The sequence below is a fragment of the Mesocricetus auratus genome, unplaced genomic scaffold (genome assembly GCF_017639785.1).
Source record: "Mesocricetus auratus isolate SY011 unplaced genomic scaffold, BCM_Maur_2.0 Super-Scaffold_100030, whole genome shotgun sequence".
Taxonomy (NCBI): Eukaryota; Metazoa; Chordata; class Mammalia; order Rodentia; family Cricetidae; genus Mesocricetus; species Mesocricetus auratus.
The window spans coordinates 6,741,236-6,764,190 of NW_024429211.1; the positions used below are offsets into that span (position 1 = coordinate 6,741,236).

Here is a 22,955-nt window from a genome sequence, read left to right on the forward strand (position 1 = left end):
ATGAAGTAAGGTCCTACAAAATAACATTTTATGTCTTCAGGTCTTTCACAGTCTTTATAAAAAAATCATCATGGTGGTGGAGAGGACTTACATCCACTAGGGGGGATAGCACAGGCTTGCAGATATTACAAAGCGATATTTTCAGAGTATCATTACAGTTCACGGTCTGGTGGCTCCCTAGAAACCACCATTCACTGGCTGGTTTTTATTTCTTCTAAATTAGAGCTTTTTTAGTACAGATATAAAATTCCCCGTGCCATTTGTTGATAAAAACGTCTATATGTGAAACTTGACCCTAATAAAAGTCAGAGCCAATGAAGATGAAAAGAATCTGAGAAATGCCATGTCTACAAAGGTCCCATCATATTCTTGGAAATTTTTATGGCCTTATCTAGCCAATCTTCAGGATTTTAACCTAAGAAGTTCGTGTGCTGTTTTTGAAGCTCTGTGAACAGAGGAGACAGAGGCTAAGGCAGAAGTGTAAGGGGTCTGATTGGACAGAGAAGGCATGGCCCTATGGTCACAGAGAACATGTCTGCAAGGATTAAGGAAAACTCCATCCAACCACCAAACCCTCTCGTTAAGTTGACACAGCAGAAGTTTCAGGGTGACTCAATCCTTTCAGAGTAATTACTGAATAGGAGCAATGATAACTAACCCTAGATGGAAAAATTATGAGAGAAGTAGAGGACCAATTTGAAATGAATTCTGTTGGGAGAGACAAAAATAATTTAGCGTAAAATGCCTGCAATGAAGCCCAGGCATTGAACTTTAAATCAGCTATTTTAAATATGGTCAAAGAACTAAAGGAATCCGTGAACAATTGAGTAAACTCTAGGCCTGGTGGTGCAGACCTATAATCCAAGCTGTTGGAAAAGCTGAGGCAGTAGAGTTGCAAATTCAAGGTCTGCTTGGATGTGTTATTCAGAGTTAGATCAAGGTTGGCCTGAGAGACTTGGTCATACATAATCTCAATACCAGGTACAGAAAAGAGGCTAGGATGTATAGTTCTATCGTAGAACACTTGTCTAGTCTGTGGGAGAACGAAGCTTGTTTACGTAGCACTTTAAAACATATATATATATATATACATATACATATATATATATACATTCATTCATACATACATTATAGAAACCAAATAATACAGAAAGTAGTATACTTAAAATGATTGAAATCAACATTCTGAATTTGAAAATATAATACCTAAAATAAAAATGTATTAAAATCATTCAGTATCAGAAAACAACAGAAATGAGCATCAGTATGAAAAAAGATACCATGCCCTTTGGACATAAGATCTGGAGGACCCACGTGGGATCTGACCTGAAAGCCATCTCCCTGAGGACCAGATTTTCTAGTACCACAAAGTGCTATTCAGGATTCCAAGAGAGGCCAACAACCAGATAGTCCTCCTCAGCTGTTAGACCTGTGAACTTCCATGATGACCACCATGGTATAATAGTCCCAAGGGTACAAGAGTGGCACTCATATCTTAGTGGTAACTGACAGCTGTCTAATTGGATTTAAGGTCCACTTAACAGGAGGAAAATCATGCCTGGTACTGGAAACCTAGCCAACTACCTGGGGCTTGTGAGATCATGGACTTAGAGAAAGGAGAGCCTATACCCACCAGTTTACTAAAACAGCCTAGTCCCTAGTTGCATTCTAAATATTTATCCTTATACTTGCAAACAATTATAATCTTTACCCCGCATCCATGAAACTTCTCTTGGCAGCGGATGGACACCATTACAGAAAAACCACAGCCTGATAAAATAATGAGGACGAGCAAGCATATGTTACCCAGCCCCTCTTGATAGATTCCTGCATTCAGGGTTCAGAGGGATAACTGTAGAGAGGAGACCGAAAGGTTTGAAAAGCCAGGGGACAGGGAAATCTGCTGTGAGACTGTGGCTCCTGGAAACAATGGGGAAGCTTCCCTGATGAAGTGTGAAAACTTGGCTGCCTAAACAAGACGTGAACAAGGACAACACTAAGCGATGCTAAGCTAAAATAGAATAGGAAGAGAATCACATGCAGCTAAAGGATAATGAGAGCAGGAGAAATCGTCTTCCCTAGGGATGAGCCCCCTAATTGGTTATCCAGTGAGAGTGGGCAGTCTTAAAATTATGTACTTGTAGGGTAACACGGAATGAACTGAGCAGGTCCATTTATATAGAGAGGCATGGGAATTAAAGAAAAAGGGATCATTATTTCAAAAGGGGACAAGGTACGGGCTGATGCAGTAGAGGAGTTGGAGGGATGACAGGAAAGAGGGAAATGATTTTGTAATTGTATTTTGATTTTTACAAAAAGAATAAGAAAAATAAAATAGGTGACTTATCCAATCTGAGTGGTAGCATTTTTTAAAATAAGAAAGAAAATCAAGATCTCCAAGACCTGTGATTGTATTTCATCTACCTAAGGGTGTGTGTGTGTGTGTGTGCGTGTGTATACACACGCACACACACACACACAATAGAATTAAGAAAAAAATTTTAATTATCTGTCCAAAAGCTCTTTAAATTTGACAAAAGCCTAATCTACATTTTTAAGTGAATAAGAAAATATCAGAAACTCTTATCAAACAGAGTCAATCTGAGTAAAGTCAAACAAAAACATGGAAGCAGCAATGAAAAGCAACTAATCACACACACGGCACTCACCATTAACTTAGCACATTGTTTCTCAAAAACAAACAAACAACAAACCAGCAAGCCAGCAGGTTAGACAAGAGCATGAGATACAGACTCCCAGGAATCCACAGGAAAGGAAAAGTCAGGATTCCAAGATGCATAGCTGGTGAATGCAGGCCAAGGCACAGGCTGGTCCTGACACACAGAAGCAACAGCTACTTCCCCTGACTGGCTGGTCCTGATGCAAGCAGCTTTGCGACTTTCTATAACCAAAACAAAACCAAGGCACACACCGAAGCCAAGACACAAACCATGCCTGCCCCGTTCATCTGGCGAAACCCACAGATCAAGGTAAAACACCTAGGAATGAATCTTAGCAAGCAGGAACTGCCCCAGACTCCCAGCCTGCCCTCCAGTGTGAGGCCACAGGGAGCTTCCTGTCTAGATATTAATGGGCAGCTCGTAGGGAAACGCATCATCGTGAAAGATGAAACTCAGAGCAGGCAGAAGCATCAGAGGAAACAAAATAGTGTAGAACCTAGCAGATGGTCCCCAAGAACAGTGCCTAGTGTCCCAAGAGACTGTGATGACATCACTGAGATAATACAAGATGCTTTACAAAGGAGGATTCAAAGCGGAAGGAAGAAAGTAGAAATTTCTAAAAGTTCATATGGCTGGAAGGGAAATTTGAAATAATTTCCCAAAACCTAGTGCAAAGCAAACATAGAAACCATATAAAAATAAAATAACATGGAAAAATATGACAAGTAAATAATTCAAATTCCCCCACTCAAGAGACTTGACCTCTCAGAGAAGTTAAAATGGGCCTAATACAGATGAAACAGGCAGTGCCTGTATTTAAAACACAGAAACCCCAAAGATACAGAACCCAGGAGAATCAAAGTTTTGATTCATGACTAAGAGTAAAAAGGCTGGGGCCACACACAGGACACAATCTACTGAGCATGCATGGGAGTGTCAGAAGCTCATCTGGAGGTGACAGGGTTCCCCAGGAAAAGTGACAGTGTTCCCTAGGAGAAGACAGTATGTGGGGCAGAGCAGACAGCAGCCCGAGGCTCTCAAAGGTTTTCAATACCGTTCTATTCTTCAAACTATGCAGTTAAAATTTGCATTTCTTTAACGAACAGAGAAATTTTAAATGGCAAAGAAGAGCCAGGAAAGAGGAATGAAAATATGGAGAAGAAAGGAAAAAGAAAGTCCTGGGTAAGTGTTATAAACAGTCCAGGAAGCTTGGAGATGAAACCACAGGACTGCGGGACTGACTTGGAGGTGAACCCTGGCTACTGCAGGGCTGGCTTAGCTTTTGACTCCCAGGACACAATGCATCTCAGTGCAATACGCGCAGAAAGAATGAGTGGGTTATGAGGACGTGCCTGTCAATCAAAGACGGAAGTGAACGTCTCTTCTCCTCCTAAGCCAGTATCGAATGGCATTTCTCCATACGAAAAACTGGCTAGAAAATTCTTTCATCTGGAAAAAAAAACATCCCCCAAATGCCATGGTTTGTCAGAGAAATAAAGGAAGGGGGATATTGTTTTTTTCCCTTTTTTCTTTATGTCTGGGAACAGTGTCATTTATTTGCTATTAAAGTTTTATAGATAAACAGCTTGCTCTATTCTGCCTCGCTTTTTAGCGTAAAATCCAGCTCGATTCTAGAATTAGCATAAACACCCACATGACACTCAGACACCTTTTGGAGAACAAAAAGGAAAACTAAAGGAAGTGACAGAAAAGTTCATGCAATGAGAGACTTCCGGGAAGATGTGGCTCCCGATAAAGAAGACTGGATGTCTGAGCATGCTCAGAAGTTAAAAAAAAAAAAAAAGAATGTTAGTACATGGCATATGAAGGAAGAATTTCCCAGAAGACAACCCGGTCCAAGGAAGGCACCATGAAGGACAGCGTAGCTTTAATCAGCGGTGACAATCTGGGCCTGGTGTCCGGCACTCTGTCTCCTGATGTACCTAGGATTGGTGGGAATCCTCTACTGAGGCCGCACTAAGACCCTGGAGCTCACACAGCCCTATGTTAAGACTTTCTAGGCAGGGTCTGCTGAATGAAGTCAGATCCTCCTCATCCTGCTACTATCCCTTATGGAGCGATGGCTCCCAGAGAGCTCCTGGGCCAGTGAGCTAAGTAGACCTATTAGCAACATCTTTTGACTTAATCAATATCTGTTGAAGTGGCTGCATCCAGCAATAATGAGTTTATATCCAGTGCAGGAGGCACACTAAATGCAAGCGTGATGACCCAGCATTTTCTGTAATAGGTTTAAGGGAGAAAATAGTACCCCGTGCGAGTGATCTTTGTTTCCCTTGGGTTGTGAATAACATATAAGCAAGAGATTTCTAAGGCTTGTGATTCCGGTGGCTTGAAACCTGCGTGGCACCCCCAATGATGTCACAAGAGGGAGACAAGGCAGAAAAGGAAAGGAATCCCTGTGTGCAGAAGGAGCATGTGTGTAAGCAAAGAAATAAGATGCCAGGCTGGGGCAGGGCCAGGGCTGGGGCTAGGCTCAGCCTTCTGTATAACAATCTGCTCTTGTAGGATCTAATTCACCACTGTTAGACTTATCCTATCACCCGAAGCGGCATTAAAGCCTGTCTGAAGATCAAGACCATGATTTAATTACCTTCCCAGGCTTCACTACCTCCTCATTCAGTACTAAGAGTCTGGCATGGGAACCTCTAGGTAATGAACCATCCAGACCACAGAAGCAAGTTAGCAGTGAGTAGACAGGCTGGTTCCTAAGCTTGGTGTAAAACACTCATTAATGCTTGTATGGTCCTTATCAGAAAGGTACTCAGGAGGAGCACCGGAATTCTGCACTTACAGTGATGGACAAGCAGAAAGATATATGCAGGAAAATGCTGTGGTTCCCTGAGTTGATCCTCTCAATGCAACGGATTGGAGATGCTTGCTGTATCCCTAAGATGAGAATATTAATGTAGTCACATAGAGGAGATGGTTCTATCAACAGGCTTAGGGGTACTTCTGTTCCAGAGCCCCAGTCTGTAGATAGATACTCCTATATCATGTCATGTCATGTCATGTCATGTCATCCCATGCCATTCCATCCCATCCCATCCCCAAGCTTGTCTCTCTAGACTCAGTGTCTCTGTGTGACTTGCCACCCTGATTGCCTTCTAGCTATGTTGACACATCTCCTGCCAAGCCCAAGCTCGGGAATTTTTCAAGTCTAGGTATTACCATGTTCACACACATCCTCCTTGGAGTCCTTTTTGGACCCTAAATTGACTATAGGACTCTTAGCTTGAGTCTGTTTTGTCCAGCTCTGTTTCTCTGTCCCTCACTTCTTCCCAACTGTCCTGTCAGAGGGAAGATTTCAGTGTTCCAAATGTCTTGAGTTTCCAGCTGATGTCACCATTCGCTGCGTTTCGCTTTCCCTTGTGGATTAGCAAGTTTGCTTCCCTTACCACATACATGAAGTAAACAGCTCTAGTCACAAGGGCTTTGGGGCTCTCCCCTGTGTGGAAGGACTGTTCCCTTTGCCACGCTGTTCCCTCTCACTCTGCCCAACTTTACAAATGGACGTTTTTTTTTCTTATGCTGTTATCAACAAGCCCTGAAGAGAGGAGGATGTCTTCACCCATGGCCCCAAACAACTTTTGTTGCATTGCACTAGGAATTACTCAAAATATTTGACATCAGTATTCCAGACTTATTTTCCTCACTTAATTTTTTTTTATAGTTTGAAAGGTAAAAGAAGCTGAAAAACAATAGCAAAATAGACACCTATCCACATGTGACCTGGATCAACTAATAATTGCCTTATAATAAATTTATTAAACACCCCACATACACCTCCTAGTCTTTTGAAAGTAACACTTTGCCATCCCTGGGTATTTCATATGTATCTCTTAAGAGAGAAAGCATTCTCCTACCTATTTATAACTCCAGTAAACCAGTGTTAATATTTTATGTCTTATGTACAGTCTAAACTTTTCAGTTGCATCAGAAATGCCTTTTATAGCTGTGTTCATTTGATCTAAGAATCAGGGAACATGTCTTGATGTCTTGTTTTTCTGTGCTTCATATGATCTTTAAAACAATTTTGTTGACAGTTTTATACACGTGCATAATTACTTTGATAACATTCACTCCCTTATTCATTGTCTGTATTACCCCCCCTCGCATTCTGGAAGCTTTTGCCTTCCCAACACACCCCTCTTTTGCTTCTGTGTTTTATTTTGTTTTTGTATTTTTTTCTGAATGACTCACTGAGCGGTTGTTTGTATGTACTAAATATGGGGAGTATTTACCCGCCCATGGGCACTTTACATATGGCAATCACACTGAGGAAAAGTGACCCCTCGTTCTGTAGCCTCACAGCTAGCCAGGGGCGGAGCCTGGTGTGCACTGCTCCCGCCCATGCCAAAAAGCTGATGGCTCAGTCTTGACTAGAGTCAAGCAGGTGACTGGAGTCGCTATGAAGCCATGACTTCAACTGTCGTATTATGTCCACAAGAACCTCACTCTTACCCACCCTCCAGTCTTCTCTCCACATCTTGCTCTTTGCCTCCCCAGAGGCTGAGTGCCGCAGATGTGCTCTTTAGTGTGTAGTATTTGACAGAGACTGACTCTCAGCCCTTGTCCCACTTACCAGGGTGTGTATTAACTACCGCAAAAGCTTCTCCAACCAGCTGAGAATAATCCTAATGGATGGGTGTGAACATTAAGTGTTTAGAAAGCAGTTTAACAACGTGTCCGGGTAAAACAACAGCAGCGATTTCCTACACCCGTGGCCTACCCAGTCATGTGCTTTTTGACTGTGTTTTAGGCCTGAATTTCCTTGTATGGAACGCACCTCGAAGCCAATCGGAAAGTAGTTAGTTACACCCGTAGCCTTCATAACCATTATTGGACCAGTGGGTTCGTCTTGTCTGGCAGCTCAGGGCTACACAGTGTAAACTGGTTGATGATTTTGCTCCTCCAGTGACTTGTACAGCAACTTTCCAAACCATAAAACCTGGCCAGAAGGGGAAGAAGCTTCTAACTCATTTCTTGTCTGATTTCCCTCGGTCCTATAGCCAAGTAATGACGTTTTTACCAATGAGGTCCTTCCAGGAAGTTCTGGTGGGCAACCAATAGCCATTGCAATACCTCATATTATTGGGGGAACTTTGAGAACTCATAGCCAGCAATTCACACACAATTGTCCCATACAAGGCACTGGGGTTTTTATTTAAAGTCCCATGGCTTCTAGAGGCAGCATTATCAACACATGCAGGATATTTTGAAACTTTTAATTGAATTAAAATATTTCAATCTCTTTTTTAAAAAATCTGATTACAAAGAAGAAAGTTCCCAAAGGCATTTCCTTTATCCTTAGTTCTGGCTCACTATCCTCGCCTTTCCTATCCCTGCCCCCTGCCCCATGGCCCCACTCTCTCCATGTTTTCTGATCAAGGTTCTTTGTAGCTGTGTTGCATCTATCAAGAGTTTACATTTCAAAGATTCCAGACCAGTTGAAAATAGAGTGCTTGCAACATCTCGTATTTGGTTATATTGGATTTTTTTCCGCTGTGATTAGTGTTCTTTTCGCAATAATACCTCATTGGAGACAAAATTGTCGGTTAATCAATTAAACATCAGGTGATAACGCTAACTCCTGTTGTGTTCATGAAGACAGACTCGCGGTAAATGTTCTGTGCATAGTCAGAAGGGATGGACAAACCTGGACAAGATTCTCTGCAACTTTTACTAACTGGAGTCCTGGGGTATATATATGACTACCTTATGGGTAGCAGTAGTTGGATCATAATGATGCTCTACCTGTTTAGTGAGGACTTTTCTAAAGACTCCCTCGCAGTATAGCAAGGAAGGATGCACAGATATTCAGTAAATTGTTCAGTAGCTAAGCTGCTCCCACTGTAGGGAGCAACCTGGGCCTGAGACTGAGTTTCTGAAGCAGAGATTTAGGATGCCGTGCTGAACACAATAGATGTGCGTGCCCTTGGCTTTGAGGAGCATGGAGGTTTCACACTCACAGAAGATGCCAGGAAACACGCAGTGGAGTGGGTAGCCTTCTGAGGAGGAGAACAGGGAGGCCTTCACTGGGAAGTGAACGTGCTTGAATCTGAGCAAGTGCACTGTCCTTGGTGCATGAGAGCAGTTTGTGCAGAGCATGTGGCATGGGAAGGCATAAGGAGTCAGCATTGCCCGTTGGAGGGAGTCAGGGAAGGCCATTGATTAGGCGAGGATTCGAGTAATGAGTAGCATTGGAGACAGCAGAGCACAGAGGAACCAGACTTCTTAATGCCCCCATAGAGGAGAGAGAGAGAGAGAGAGAGAGAGAGAGAGAGACAGAGACAGAGACAGAGACAGAGACAGAGACAGAGACAGAGAGAGAAAGAACAGAATAACTACCAGACAGTCAGGATTCCTACATTCTCAAATCTCCTTAAGGAGCAAGTGTGCCTGGGTCCCACCTTCTGGAGGCCATGTCTTGGAATCAGCCGAGTACTCGTACTACAGAGTTTTACTCAGCAAACTTGTGCAAGGATCACACTGTGGAGAGTAGATTTGCTTCATGGTACCCGAAAGGTTGGATTTCTCTATAAGAAGTCATTGGGGTATAGTGTGCAGTGCAGACAGATGTGTCTATCAAAGGAAGTTGCATCCACATGCCAAGACAGCCCTGTGTGGGTGCGTGTCCCTGCTCCAAAGCTTTCCCAGGCCGTGTCCCCATCCGTTGGTCTCAGAAGCCCAAGCTACCAATGAAGTCAGCTCTATAAACGGGTTGACATCTTGCTCCTCTTTTAGTCTGATAACTCTGTCCTTAGGTGTGTGGTAGATCTTGCGTGTATTTTTCTACAAAGAGGATAAGGGAATGTTGCTGGTGAGTGCTGAGAACCCTGGAAGCCCCTGAGAGAGGAAAGGACTGAGACACACGTGGAGGACAAGCATGAAGGACGCTACAGCCGGCAGCCAGCACAGCCATGTGCTTCCTATGGGCAAGCGGAACAGGAAACCCTCCATTCATCCCTCTTAGGCTGGTGCCCGTAGAGCACTACAGACCCTGCACCTTGAAGAACAGACATGCATTCCCCACAGCTGTGGAGACCTAGGTGAGTCACAGTCACACAGATGAAACAAACAGTAAATGGAATCGTCTCAAAGCAGCCAGAGGGGAAAACAGTACTGCATAGACGTGCTTGTAAAAAGAAATGCTGACATATCACTGGGGAGAACTGAAACCTCAGAGCCATGGGGTGCTGTCTTTAACGTATTGACAGGAAAAAGATATTGACAACTAAAACCGTTCTCTCTCTAGGCCTGGGGAGATGGCTTAATAAGCGAGCACTTGCTCAAAAACAAACAAACAAAACAAACAAACAAAAAAAAAGCTTAAGGGCCTGAGCCTGTATCTCCAGAACCCATGAAAAAGCTGGGCTTGGTGGTTTATGACTGTAATTTCAGAGACAGTATGTGGGAGAGGGTCACAGAAGGATCTGTAGAAGTCACAGGTCGTTTAGTCTGGCCTGTATGTTCAAGTTTCAGGTGAGTAAGAGATGCTGCCCCAAAACACAAAGACGGAAAGTGCCAGAGGCGTTACACCGAAGGTAGTTCTTTGACTTGCATAGCCTGCTGAATACACTGAGGGATGTGCCTGCATGCACAAGTAAACACACACACACACACACACACACACATACACACACACACGCACACACACACACACACACACACACACACACACACACACACACCTATATCCAGGGAAACCATCCTTTAACATGAAGTGAGATAAAATTTCACAATTAATAAAAGAGTCACTACTATCAGAGATACACTAAAGAAATAAGGCAATTTTTTTTCAAAGTAATGGAAAATTACATAGGAAACCAGTGTCCTCTGAAGGACTAAAAGCTCAGAAACATGAAGCTATGGAGTCAATATGAAAGACTTGTTTTCTTACTTTTTAATCTCCATAAAAATAACTGATCATTCATAACAAAAAAAGAACACTGTAATGTCATTTATAATATGAATAAGACAAGGACGAGAAAGGGAAATTATAGGTATAGGATGAAATTTCTTATAAGAAAGTCTATAAATGATATACTATGTTTCTGGTGCCGATTTTGGCACATTAAAATTATATATGCCAGGTAAAAACCTTAGCATATGCCTGTTATTCTAACACTAGGGGGACTGAGGCAGGAGGATTTCATGTACTGAAATCTGCCTGGGCTCATAGTGAGATCCTGTCTAAAATCAAAGCTAAACTAAAGCAAGATACTCTCAGAAAGACAAATATCACATTCCCTAAGTTAGCCTCCATTAAAAAAAATAAACGCAGGGATGTTATTTACAAAGTCAGTTCGTAAGATACGACAGGATGCTAGTAAAATGATTGATCCCAAAGAGCATAAAAAAGAATAGACAGACAGATGGGTCTACAGAAAATAAACACCAAATTGGAGGGCAAACACGTCAGTCATGGCCTCGGCGTGGGAGGAACAGAAGGTTGGATACATCATCAGTTCAGCGCCTCAGGTTTTCATGGGAGATCTCAGTATCCTGATACTGTGAAAGCTTGATGGTGGAAATGTATTGAGTGAATCTGGGAGAGGAAGTTCAAGATGTGTGCAGGAAATGCCACTTGTGTGCTTTTGTTAGCACTTTTCCTTAGCTGTCCTGAGTAACCATTTAAAACTGGAAGACTGATGCAAAAAAATATGCCAATTGCCACTATCTTATTTATGGGTCCCCAAATAGATTCTGAATCTCTCATCTCGAGCAATTTTCAGATTGGAACTATATAATTACTACGTTCGAGCCTGCCCCTGCTAGACTGGTCTGTGTGCTCGCTCCAGAGGCTGACTCACCCTCGTCATCAGGTGTTGGAGCACGGGCGCTAGGGTGTTGGGTGGAATGTGGACCCGGTGACGAGAACCAGGATCTCAGGCCTTGTGCTTGCTGGCTATAATCCACCGGACACTAAGTGAGCTTAATGTCAGAGTCGGAATGTCACCCTTTCCTCCAGAAATCCACTCCACGGTTATGGTAAGACTGAAAAAGCCTCAGAGTTTTAGGTGATCAGGAAACAAATTAGTAGTGTGATGTATTCACTCTCAGCTTTAGTTAACGAAACTTTCTGCTGACTATCTAATGTTAAATGAAAATCTTTCTCTCTTTCCCCATCCACGACTTAAAGCTGAGGATAACGGAAAGCTGTTGCTCACAGGAAGTCTAATCACGTTCAACAGGACAGTGCTTCTCTTCAAGCTGTGTGCGGGTGTATTGGTGTGTAGTGTTTGCTATACCAGCAGTTAGGAAATAATTGAAAGAGCACTGTGTTTCCCTCTTTTGCCTGGTAGCCCAGCACTAGTTCTCCTGGGTCTGTTGAGTGTGTATGTATGTTCTTGGATGTTGCATGACCTTGGTAATGTTTGTGTCTGGTTTGCTCATGTCCAGTGAAGAAATGTAAATGTGCCAGGCAAAGGATAAGGGTGTATGAGCAGACCAAGGCTGAGCTATGACCTGGAGGTGCTGTGGAATGTTCATTTACACTGTGTAATTACGGGCTGGAGAGATGGCTCAGAGGTTAAGAGCACTGACTGTTCTTCCAGAGGTCCTGAGTTCAATTCCCAGCAACCACATGGTGGCTCACAACCACCATGATCTCACCTTGAATGAGATCTGGTGCCCTCTGCTGGCATACAAAAGATTGTATGCATAATAAAAAAAGAATATATATATATACATATATATATATAAAAGATCACTACACTGTGCAATTACTGGTGCTATGATTGGCTTAATAAACAAGCTGACTGGCCATTAGCTGAACAGGATAAAGTTAGGTGAGAGAGGCCAGCTAGCCTCCAAAGAAGCAGGATGTGTAGAAAATGGGATAACAAGCCATTAGCCCTATGACAATGCATAGATAAGAAAGATGATTTAATTTAAATGTAAGAGTTAGGTAGTAAAGTAAGCAGCCTGAGCTATCAGCCAAGCATTTATAAGTAATCTTAAGTCTCCATGTTGATAGTTTGGCAAATGGCTGCTGGGATAAGAAGACTCTACCAACATGTGTCTTGGCTTGTAGTAAACACAGTTGCAGAGAACTAGCCCTTCTTGAGCCTGAGCTGCCTTCTGAAATACTTGAAAGTTCCTCTTATGGATACTCTTAGCGGAAGGGTTTCTCTGGGGATTGTCAGGACTAGTTTCCACATTGATCCTCACGGCTTTCACGCCTCAGGGCCGGTTGATTGACTTTGATTATTATCTCTGTAGCAGCTAAATTTCAAAATCACATCTGACCAAAACAACCTAAGGGGGATTTATTTCAGCTCCTGGTTTTAGAGTGTTTCAGTTCAGAAAAGCTGACGCTTGAGCAGTTCGGCTCATGGTGGTGCAAGTGTGTGGAGGAGGGTGTCACGTCCCAGAGTAAGAAAGAAAGAGGGAGGCCATGACTTGGGGTCAGGTTGTAACCTTTAAAGACTGTTCCAGTGGCCTGCTTCCACTTTAAAACAGTCACCCTGGCTTGGGAGAAGCACTGAGATTCAACAGAAGCCTGTGTGGCATTTTTCAAAAACAAACACTGAACACTTGCAGGTTGAGCCTCTCTCTGAGGTCACTTGTACATGCCTGAGCCACCGCATCCTCAGAAAATCATTCCCGACACCCTCTGAGCTCCAGCTTTATTGCAGGGTGAACATCACTTGCAAAACTCAAACCAGACACCAGAAAACCTATCTTGAGCCATTGCCATTTGGCCTATGGGTGACTGTATTTCTCATTAAGGGGGTAATTTTGTCCTACTCAGTGCTAAATGGAACTCTTCCTGCCTCTCTAGAGATCCAGGGACATCCAAGGTGCTGAAAAACCTTAGATCCACAGAAGACCAGCAGGCCCATGTGCTTCTTAATCAACTGTGTTCTCAGGCTAGTGATTGAAGTCATGCTGATGACTCTACAACGCCAGCAGCATTGGGTCCCAGCGTCATCTGAGTAGCCTGAATTTCATTACGCCATCTGTGTGTGCCCCTCCACAAATACCGGCTTCTGCTGTGATTAAGAGTGCAACACTTCATCAAGCATCCAAACTCATCTGTTGTGACAGGGCATCTTAACGCTCCATTCCAAAAGTCTATAATCATTTAGTAGTTCTAAAGTTGACGTGGCAGGAATTCCTACTGGCTGCATTTTAACCACCTATTTTATGTGAGAATGTTCTGGAGGTGGTCCTGTCTATTGATTCAGGAGAATGTTGTAAGCAGTTAGCCTCCCAGTGGCACACAGCATAGGACTTCCTGTGTTTGAAAAGGCCTAGAACACTAGGAGTAACCCAAACTCCAGTCAATGACTGAAGGGTTTGCTGTTTATCTGTAGTTCATTATGATATGTATGTTTGGGGGATATTTCTCCTACAATAATAGTTTAAAGAAAACTTTATACTGGAAAAATAAAATACAACTCCAGAGAAAAGTGTCATAAAACCTATGAACCCATTTACCCAGTTCAATATTTATGATTTCTTCACACATTTTTAAAATTATTATTTGAGGTAGCAAAGACATTTCAATGGAGCTCAGGCCTCTTATTATTTTGCCCCGCATACGTAGAGTTTATTGTTTGACTATGGACTTTTAAAACCTAGCATTGTGATTATACTGTAACAAAGTTAACAGTCCCCACTTAGCATGGTGCTGAGTTGAGTTGTATGGTGATATTATTAAGGCATGCCTTTGACAGCTTCCATGTGGCTTATGAGTGGCCTTGATTGCTAGTCCTTGACTTTCTGAAAGTGTCTGTCTGCTCTTTCTGCTTGCCATGGTCCCTGCCTTTCACATATGAATACTATCAGTTCTTTGCTTTTGCTTCAAAGCTACTTTTCTTGGTCAGTCTGAGCTGTTTGTTTTAGCAGCAAGACTAGTGTTCAGTAAGAAGAACACAAATACTAAAATCTTCCCTTTCATTGGTGTCCTGGGTATCGCTGATATTGATCTGACCTCCCCTCACCACTCCCAGCTAGAAACTCACAAGTCCTTGTGGATTTAATCCACTTTGATGAGCTGGGATCCTTGTTCCTTGTGACCCTTCTTTGAGGAAATGCTCCTATCTGCTAATTCTGATTTTCACAGGAGTTTGGTCCTCAGATGTCACCCCTTATCTCAGGATCTTCATACAGTTCATCTGGAATTGGTTGTCCTCTAAGGAATTACTCTTCTTAGAAACCAGTGACCCAGTGTTATAATGGCAATATGCCTTCCTAGTGAGAGATTACTCAAGCTCCTGGCCTCTTGGAGTTAATTCCAAATTACAACTGACCTGGAACAGATTTTAATGACTTACACATTCTTTAGGCTTTTGCATTTAACAAACACTGTGATCCTTAAATCTCTTTCAGGTCCCCAACCCAGGTTAGACTATGAACAGATTAAACAGACAGGAGACTACAAGTGTGTCCCCTCAGACAGATGGGAGACTTACCAAAGATAGTTCCTATTTCCAGAATTACTTTAAATATACTGTCAGGTCCAAAGGAAACTCCATTTCCCCAAATTATGAAATGCAGAGGTACAAATGACTACTTATGGTGCCTGACCTCCAGGCTTCCTTGGTATCACAAGTACTTGTTACACATGTCAAAGTCCATGCTAAGCATCCCAGCCCTTCTCACCTCCTTGCCTGCAGTAAACATGTCCAGCGCGTGAACTTCCCTGTCCAGTCTACTAAATTCCCTTTTAAACATGCTATTTTTGATACACTTCCTCTCTTTGTCTTCCTCTCTCTCAGTCTCCCTCCTTCCCTTCTCTCTGCTCTCCTGTGTTCTATCCCCCACGGTATCTCTCTCTCTTTCTCTCTCTCTCTCTCTCTCTCTCTCTCTCTCTCTCTCTCACCCCCTCTCTCTCTCTCTCTCTCTCTCACCCCCTCTCTGTCTCTGTCTCTCCCCCCTTCCCTCCCTCCCTCTCTCTCTGTTACTCTCTCTCACTCTCTCTTCTCACGGCCAGGTCCAAGTTCAGTCTACGACAACTTCTCTTTCCTCTGAACTCTTCCAGAGCTTCTGTTTCTTCTCTCGTACCTACAATTAAAAAACCTTCCTCTTAACCATACCACGGGGCAGTTATGTCATCAATTTATACACATACCCATATTTCTGCTTTTTGAGCAGTTGTTACCCAGGGTCATCTTTCCCACCTGGCAGAATTGTGGTTTGACTGATAAAAGCCCAAAGAACTTAATGGAGGATCAGGACCTAAAGGTGGTTGTGACCCTGTGCTGCTCCCTTGAGCTGCGTTTTAGAGGTATGTCTTTGTTATGTGGTCTAATGACTGGCCAGTCCTGCTGAGTAAACACTTGCATCCTTGTATCTTACACCTCTCTGTAACAAGCCTGAATAGCAGACTAATTATCTCTGGGGTTATCCCAGAGGCAGTGTTCCTTGTGTGATTGTAATGTCTCCTAAGCAAATATATTAGCAAATTCTATGACTTGGAGTTTTCTTCAGCATCACCAGAAGTGGGCCCTGGTAAAAGGTGCCCACAGTTTCTTGAACTCTGTAGAGTTTAGATAGAGCTGGCAAATGCATGGAGTCTGCACACGTTCAAGGCTGGCATCCAGTTCTGTGTCCCTGACCCTCCAAGTGTGGATGTCATGTGTCTCTAGATCCCTAGAATGCTCTGCAGTGTCCGTTCACAATCCAAGCAGTCTTGTTGTGATGTGTGGGCAACCCTGCCTCCACTTGTGCTATAGAGTAGACAGGGGCTTCTCCAGGCAAGTTGACATTGCCAGGTATATGGGAACCTGGGAACTTCAGTATTGCGTTGCATTGTCCCAACACTGATGTCCAATATACAGTGCTTAAATGGATGCTAGGGACAGGCTGATACTATGAGGTGTTGTGGTCCCTTCATGTTGGTTTGCTTTTATCGATACTGTGTATGGATTTTTTAAATTATCCTGGTTCCTCTGCTTGATTTCAAATAAGAATTTGAGGAAACCTAGATATGATCTAGTTACTGATACCACTTCCCAGCTTCGGTTTTGACTAAAAACCCATCTATGTTTAGACATAAGTTGAAGCTAGCTTATAGGGAAGTCATCACAAGCCCTGTGCCCCATACCTACAGCTAAACAAAACAGAGAACAGAGAGGCCAGTGGAGGGCCCCAAGGAGCCTCCAGAGGAAAGGAGCTTTCCCTGGCTTCCCTCCACAATGCCTTCTGACCTTTGTGCTAAGAATACCTCAGCTGCTTCTTTTAACATTTCTAGTTCACCCCTAACGGCTAATGATGGATAGAAAAGAGTTGTTATGGTCCCTTTCTCTAAGAGGCCTCAGAGCTTCCTCAGTAGGGCCAAGGCAGTTTGTCTAGGCCAAAGGCTGTAGAGGAATAAAAAGCCTGGAGGGACTGTGGGTCACAGCTATACACAGAAAACTGCACATTAAGGTATTGCTGTTGGACTCAGGTGAGACCCAAAGCACTATACGTAAAACACATATGTTTTTATGCAAAACTGACTGCAAATTATAATTATTTCTATTTGTTCATTTTGCCACCTTAAAGTAGCACACAGCCAGTACTATGTTACGTATATAAGGAGTTGCTCAAAGAAAGGGCGAGCAAGAGGAACCACTCAGCCTTCTGTCTGGTTCTATGCTGAGAACTCCACCTCTTGCTACAATTGTACTCTAGAGAACACTGATGAACCATGGATGTTAGCATGGCCATGGAACTCAGCTGTGTGAGATCAAGAAAGATATTAGTACAGGCTCCTTAACATTCATTGTCTGAAACAGTGTCTCCTGAATAGCTTCACATTGCCAAGACCTTGCTAGTTATATTAAGGTAACAAGCGCAGACCCCTGGGCTCAGGGAGGCCTGTAGACCCCACTGCGATGAGCTCTGGTAGCTACGGTGGATGAAGAGCAAGAGAGCACTGTACTAAGATGAATTTAGCTCTTGCTTTGGACTTTCCTGTTGATTTGTACTGAAAGGCATGGAGCCCACAGGTCAGCAAGGATTCCCATTGGAAATAACTAGAAGGAGGGTTTCAGATCACCCGAACACGTAGACCAGAGGTACAGGACCTATTTTCCTCTTTCCCTGGCTTGACCCCATTGAGAGAAGAATTGCTGGATCACAGGACTATACTCTAGCCTTCCTCAGCATCGAGCCAATGATCAGTAAGAGACTATTGGAGAGCACAGCGTCGGATTGTCACATGTCACCCCATAAATATGTACAATTGTTAGGACTGGGAAAAAAAGGGATAATAAGTATCTGGAGTTGCAGCTAGCAAGAGTAAGCATTCCATAAATGTGCTGCTGTTGAAATTCCTAAAAGTTCAATGTGGGGACTGTAGCTGTAGTAGGGGAGTGTGCACTGGAGATGGAAACGGGAAACATTAACACGGGCAGACAGTTGGCAGAGAAAGGCTGGGCGCCTGGGCTCCCTTGTAACATCGCGGCTTACTGAAAATAGACTTTAATAGTCCGTGCTCAAATAGGAAATGAGGGTGCTGTGTAAGACTCTCTGTCTCTCTCTGTCTCTGTCTCTGTCTCTTTGTCTCTCTCTTCTTCCCTCCCTCTCTTCCTCCCTCCCTCTCTTCCTCCCTCCCTCCCTCCCTCCCTCCCTCCCCCCCATTTTCCAAGACAACATTTCTCTCTATAACAGTCCTGACTGTCCTGGAACTTGCTCTGTAGACCAGGCTGGCCTCAGACTCACAGATCCGCCTGCCTCTGCCTCCCAAGTGCAGGGATTAAAGTCATGCGCTGCTGCCGTCACCTCCACCACCACCCAGCGTCTGCTCCCTTTCTTCACAAACTGTTTCTATGTGTATTTCTAACTCTGGTGTAGTCTGTAGTCTGGACACACAAGAACATGGATGCCCCCTGAACTCATGTCCATGGCTCCACACTAAATATGTTTTTTTTTTCTTTTTCCTTCTCTCGTTTGATTACTGGTCAAGAGCTGATGCTTGCTGTCACTGACCCTCAGACTCCCCACTCTTTCTCTGAAGCCCTCCTCTTCTTCCATAGACAGCTGCCCACCTGCGTCTTTTCCTGAACACCCTGGCTTTCTTGGAACCTAATTCTAAAAGGCAACTTTCTCTCTCTTCTCCATTACCTCCTCTTAGCAGCTACTGAGATTACCATTGGCGAGTGCAGAGAAGCTAGAACTAGACTACTCTGTAGATAGAAAAAGAAATCACCGGGGACAAACCACCTGGGTGACTCACAAGGACAGAGAGCAGCAGGAGCACCTTATCAGTTTCACGAGGGTGGGTATCAAAGGGATGAGCTCTACAACCTAGAGCAGCCCCAGGGGTTAGTGTAGGGACTTGGATCTGATGCAGACTTTTAGGTTAATCAGGAACTAGATGCCCTTTGCTCAGTGGTGTTGACTGTTGTGGGTAGAGAAGAGAAGTAACCTTGGGATTCCTGATGGGTGCTATGTTTAAGTGTCTATTTACCTGATAACAGTCCTACTGTTTCCCCAGTAGAATCCAGCCTGGTTTGGGCACTGGAGTCATCTTAGGATGTTGTTGGCAGCACTGCAGTTTTAGGGGGCCCAAATTGTGACCAAACAATTACTATTCGCCTGCCTGGTGTTTTAGCCTCGAAGGCCGATACATTGTCTTCCTGGTGCTCCCTTCTATGTCTGTCTGTTTAAATCGCTTTATCGGTGAGACTAAAAACCCAATAATGAGGCCTCAGATAATGGTGCCGCCTAACAGACATACTCATCTTTCCTTGACGTTTCTTTCTGCCCGAACTCGGTGATGTTTTCTGTAGAGGGTAGAGGTGAAAACGCAGCTGCCATTTCAGAGAGGAGGCGGTGACTTTGGCCAGTATGATGAGCGTGACCGGGAGCATGGAGTGATGTGGTTTCAATTGCCATGTTCCAAAGTGATAACTGATCAGGGAGCTTTTATAGCTACAGGGTGAAATTGTGTTATAAACCATAGATTTTTAAAATATGTGAGTGCGGACATCACTAAGTGACTTACAACAAAGCTTGGGATCTCTGATATGGTGTTCTAGGATACACTCCCAACACTTTAAACAGAGACGGAGACATGGCAAGTCTGGTCATTTGAGCAGATAGGAGATTTGCAAAGATATTGCCTGATGTCTTAGTTGGGGTTTCTATTGCTGTGCAAGAGTAGCCTCTCTGGTAATCGCTGGATAAGGCACTGATGTATAAGTATAGCAAAATACCTTTAGGAATCATCTCATTGATTTTTTGTCTGTTTGTTTGTTTGTTTTTTGTTTTGACCAGTAGTGTTTAGTTTTGCCTTAGGTCTATGGGCTATCTCTTCTCTGGTTCTTGGTTACCCAAGAAGTGTTGGATATGGCATTTCTCCCTCGAATCCCCCATTCAGAACTCAGGTAATCCCTCAGAAGAGAAAGTGGAAAGCTCATGAGAGCCAGAGAGGGTGGAGCACATCAGGAGAACAAGGCCCTCTGAATCAACTAAGCAGAGCTCATAGGAACTCGCAGAGACGGAGTAGCAAGCATAGGGCTTATGTGGGTCGGCACCAGGTCCTCTGTGTATATATTATAGTTATTAGCTTAGAATTTTTATGGGACTCCCAACTATGAGAACAAGGGGGTCTCTGACTCGTGGGCCTACTCTTGGGACTGTTTTCCTCCTGTTGGGTTGCTGAGTCCAACTTCCATATGATAGTTTTCTGCTTCCTCTTACTATATGTTATTTTGTTACATTTGGCTGCTTTCTCCTAGAATCCTGTTCTTTTCAAATGAAAAGCGGGTGGATCCAGAGGGGAGAGGAGGTAGGGAGGTGCCCTGACCAGCAGGGCACTATGGGTTCTAGCCCACGGGAACCTGGAATGAATGAGACAAGAGACAGGAGAGAGATGGGCAGCAAGACAGACCTTCCGATCAAGCTGTGTTTAATGAGAATTCTGTACAGGCTTAAATAGGGGAATGTGGCATTGGCCATGGGGCGGAGATTGTTAGACCAGAGAGGCTGAGAAATGAGGCAGGGAGCTGTTAGGGGCAGGGAGCATTTGATATGGGATGGGCCGGCGATCTCACCAGGGAGTATAGGTGTTAAGGAAGTATTGTTAAGCGATGGGTTATCTCTATGGCACTGTGCCATCTGTGGGAAGGTGCTTGAGTTTTGGGAAGTGCCTTAGGGCAAGAAATAAATCCAGTGACCTGGTCCCCAACATCTTTTCTCTTATTTTTTATTAATGAAGGGACTATAGTTCTGCAAGTTGGTAGAGGAATAGGCAGTTAGTTGTTAGGATCTTAGTGGGAGTATTAAGATGGCTTTTTACGATGTCGCCCTTATGTTAGGGCCCTTACAGGTACGAAATAAAAAGGCCATGGGTGGAGATATCCATGAGGGAGCCGTGCCTGTCTTAGGTAAGGGGGTCTAATAGACCAGGGGTGTTTAAAGGCCTCTCCCCGTCATTGGAGATGACATCGTATGATGAGTATTATTGTCTATCAGCTATTCCTGTGAGCCCAGGTTTTACTCATAGGGGTCTGGGGAGGGGATGGATTATTCTTAAAAAAAAAGACTGACATTATTTACAAGAGGTTCTAAACAACAATGGTCGCTCCCAACAATTCCTCCCCCTTTTTTTTCCAAGTAAGAAGGTGAGCTATTGGCATTATCCCATGGATTCTGGTCCTCTTGTATGGTATTGTGACATATATCCTGGAACATGCTAACCCAGCCTTTGCAGGCAAGCTTGCTTAGGCCCATCACGATGCCCTTTTGTGGAGGGAAGGGTTTTTGACAGTGACCTTCATGCAACCAGGTACACTCCCATGAAGCTCAGGATAGGCACCTTTAAGCAGCCTCTTCATTGCACTCATAGGGTGCACCTCGGTGGGAGACATTTTAATTTTGTCACTAGCAGAAGGAGGTCTCCCTGTGAAGTGACCCCCTTGATTGTGGGTTGTCACCTTCTGAAGGCCACGGTCCTCAATACTTGAGGTCAAGCCTGTGATAATGAGTTTGGGTAGGTTTTGCTGTCAGGGAGTCGATCTGTTGGCTGATAAAGTCATTTAACCTCTTGATGGCCCAAGGGCCAAATGTGAGCAAGGCATCCAAAAATGGAAGGGATTAAGGTGGTAAGCAAGAGTGAGGCTGAAAACCAATTTTAGAGCCAGCCTAATTCCTATTTCTAAGCCATAAAACATAGGGGCAGAATTTAGAAGTAGTGAGTAAATGTAGGTGGAAGGCCATCTTGACAGGTCCACCGTTCTCAGGGATCAGAAAAGTGGAGCAGTTAGTATCCAGGAAGAGAGTGAGGTTGCCGAGGTGAGGTTGGGTTGAAGGAATTTAGAAACTGGGCGGGGGAGAGGGCTGTGCAGTCTGCAATACTGGTTCAGCATGTTTCACTGCAACTGGCTTGGGTAGGCTTCCCTGGTTTTGGTTTTTCTCTGCTCCATGTATTTTACCAAATGTACTGGTAGCCACCGAGCTTTGTTCTTTTCCTGTAAAAAAAAAAGAACACAAACATTCCCTCCACCCCAAATTGGGTCTTTTCCACTGTCTAGTGTATGGATGTTTTTATCTGATCAGAGCAAAAGTCACTGAGTTCCATCATGGCAGAATCTGTCTGTAGTAGATTGTTTATTGGCATCCACATTTAAAAAATTTAAAATGAAGAGTGTCTGATTTAATGCATCATGTGGAGACAAAGGTGATTTTATAGCCATTTTTGCAAGCAGCATGTGACTAAGGTTCATTTCGTGTGAATGACACAAATGTGTTCCTTATGGCAGAACTCACTGTGCAAATATGCCCCAATTTCTTTCTCTGTCTCTTTGTTCTAGAATACCCGTTAGATATTGGGAATAGTGCTGCAATGAACATCAATGTGCAAGGATCACTGATACTTGGTAATGGCGTCCTTTGGGTAAATACAGAGGACTGGTCTAGCGGTATCACACGCTGGCTCTGTTATTAGTTCCTTTTGGGCTAATCCGTACTGATTTCTGCAGTGAGCCGACTAGTTTGTATTCCTACCAGCCATTGGATAAGGGCTCCTTTTGTCTGTATCCACCATCTGTGTCTGACTGTTTTCTGCAGGGCACTGATGGTGGGATTCCCCTAGCCACTCAGGAATTTTAGTATATTTAAAACCTTACAGGAATGCAAGGAATGGGAAGGAGGGAAAATAACACAAAGGATATTGGAAAAGCCATAAGGAATCGTAATTACCTTTTATGCACCCCAAGTTCCATATAATACATTTAAGTGCGTGCAGATACATAAACAGTTTAATTGAAGTTAAGCCACTGGGGCTAACAATCCTCCCTACAAGAGCCATAGACT

At 43.7% G+C, this 22,955-nt stretch overlaps 2 protein-coding genes across 3 annotated transcripts in view; both read left to right on the forward strand.

The window, feature by feature from the left end:
- The window catches only part of Gabrg3 (gamma-aminobutyric acid type A receptor subunit gamma3), a 580,888-nt gene that overhangs the window by 160,882 nt on the left and 397,051 nt on the right, over positions 1-22,955 (forward strand). The gene's annotated exons all lie outside the window — the stretch shown is intronic.
- The window catches only part of LOC121134748 (nucleolar RNA helicase 2-like), a 110,185-nt gene that overhangs the window by 66,460 nt on the left and 20,770 nt on the right, over positions 1-22,955 (forward strand). Inside the window, exons 3-4 of the mRNA XM_040733316.1 lie at positions 20,971-21,028; positions 22,454-22,536. Of these exons, the coding sequence (XP_040589250.1) occupies positions 20,971-21,028; positions 22,454-22,536 (141 nt within the window). The remainder of the gene's footprint in view (positions 1-20,970; positions 21,029-22,453; positions 22,537-22,955) is intronic.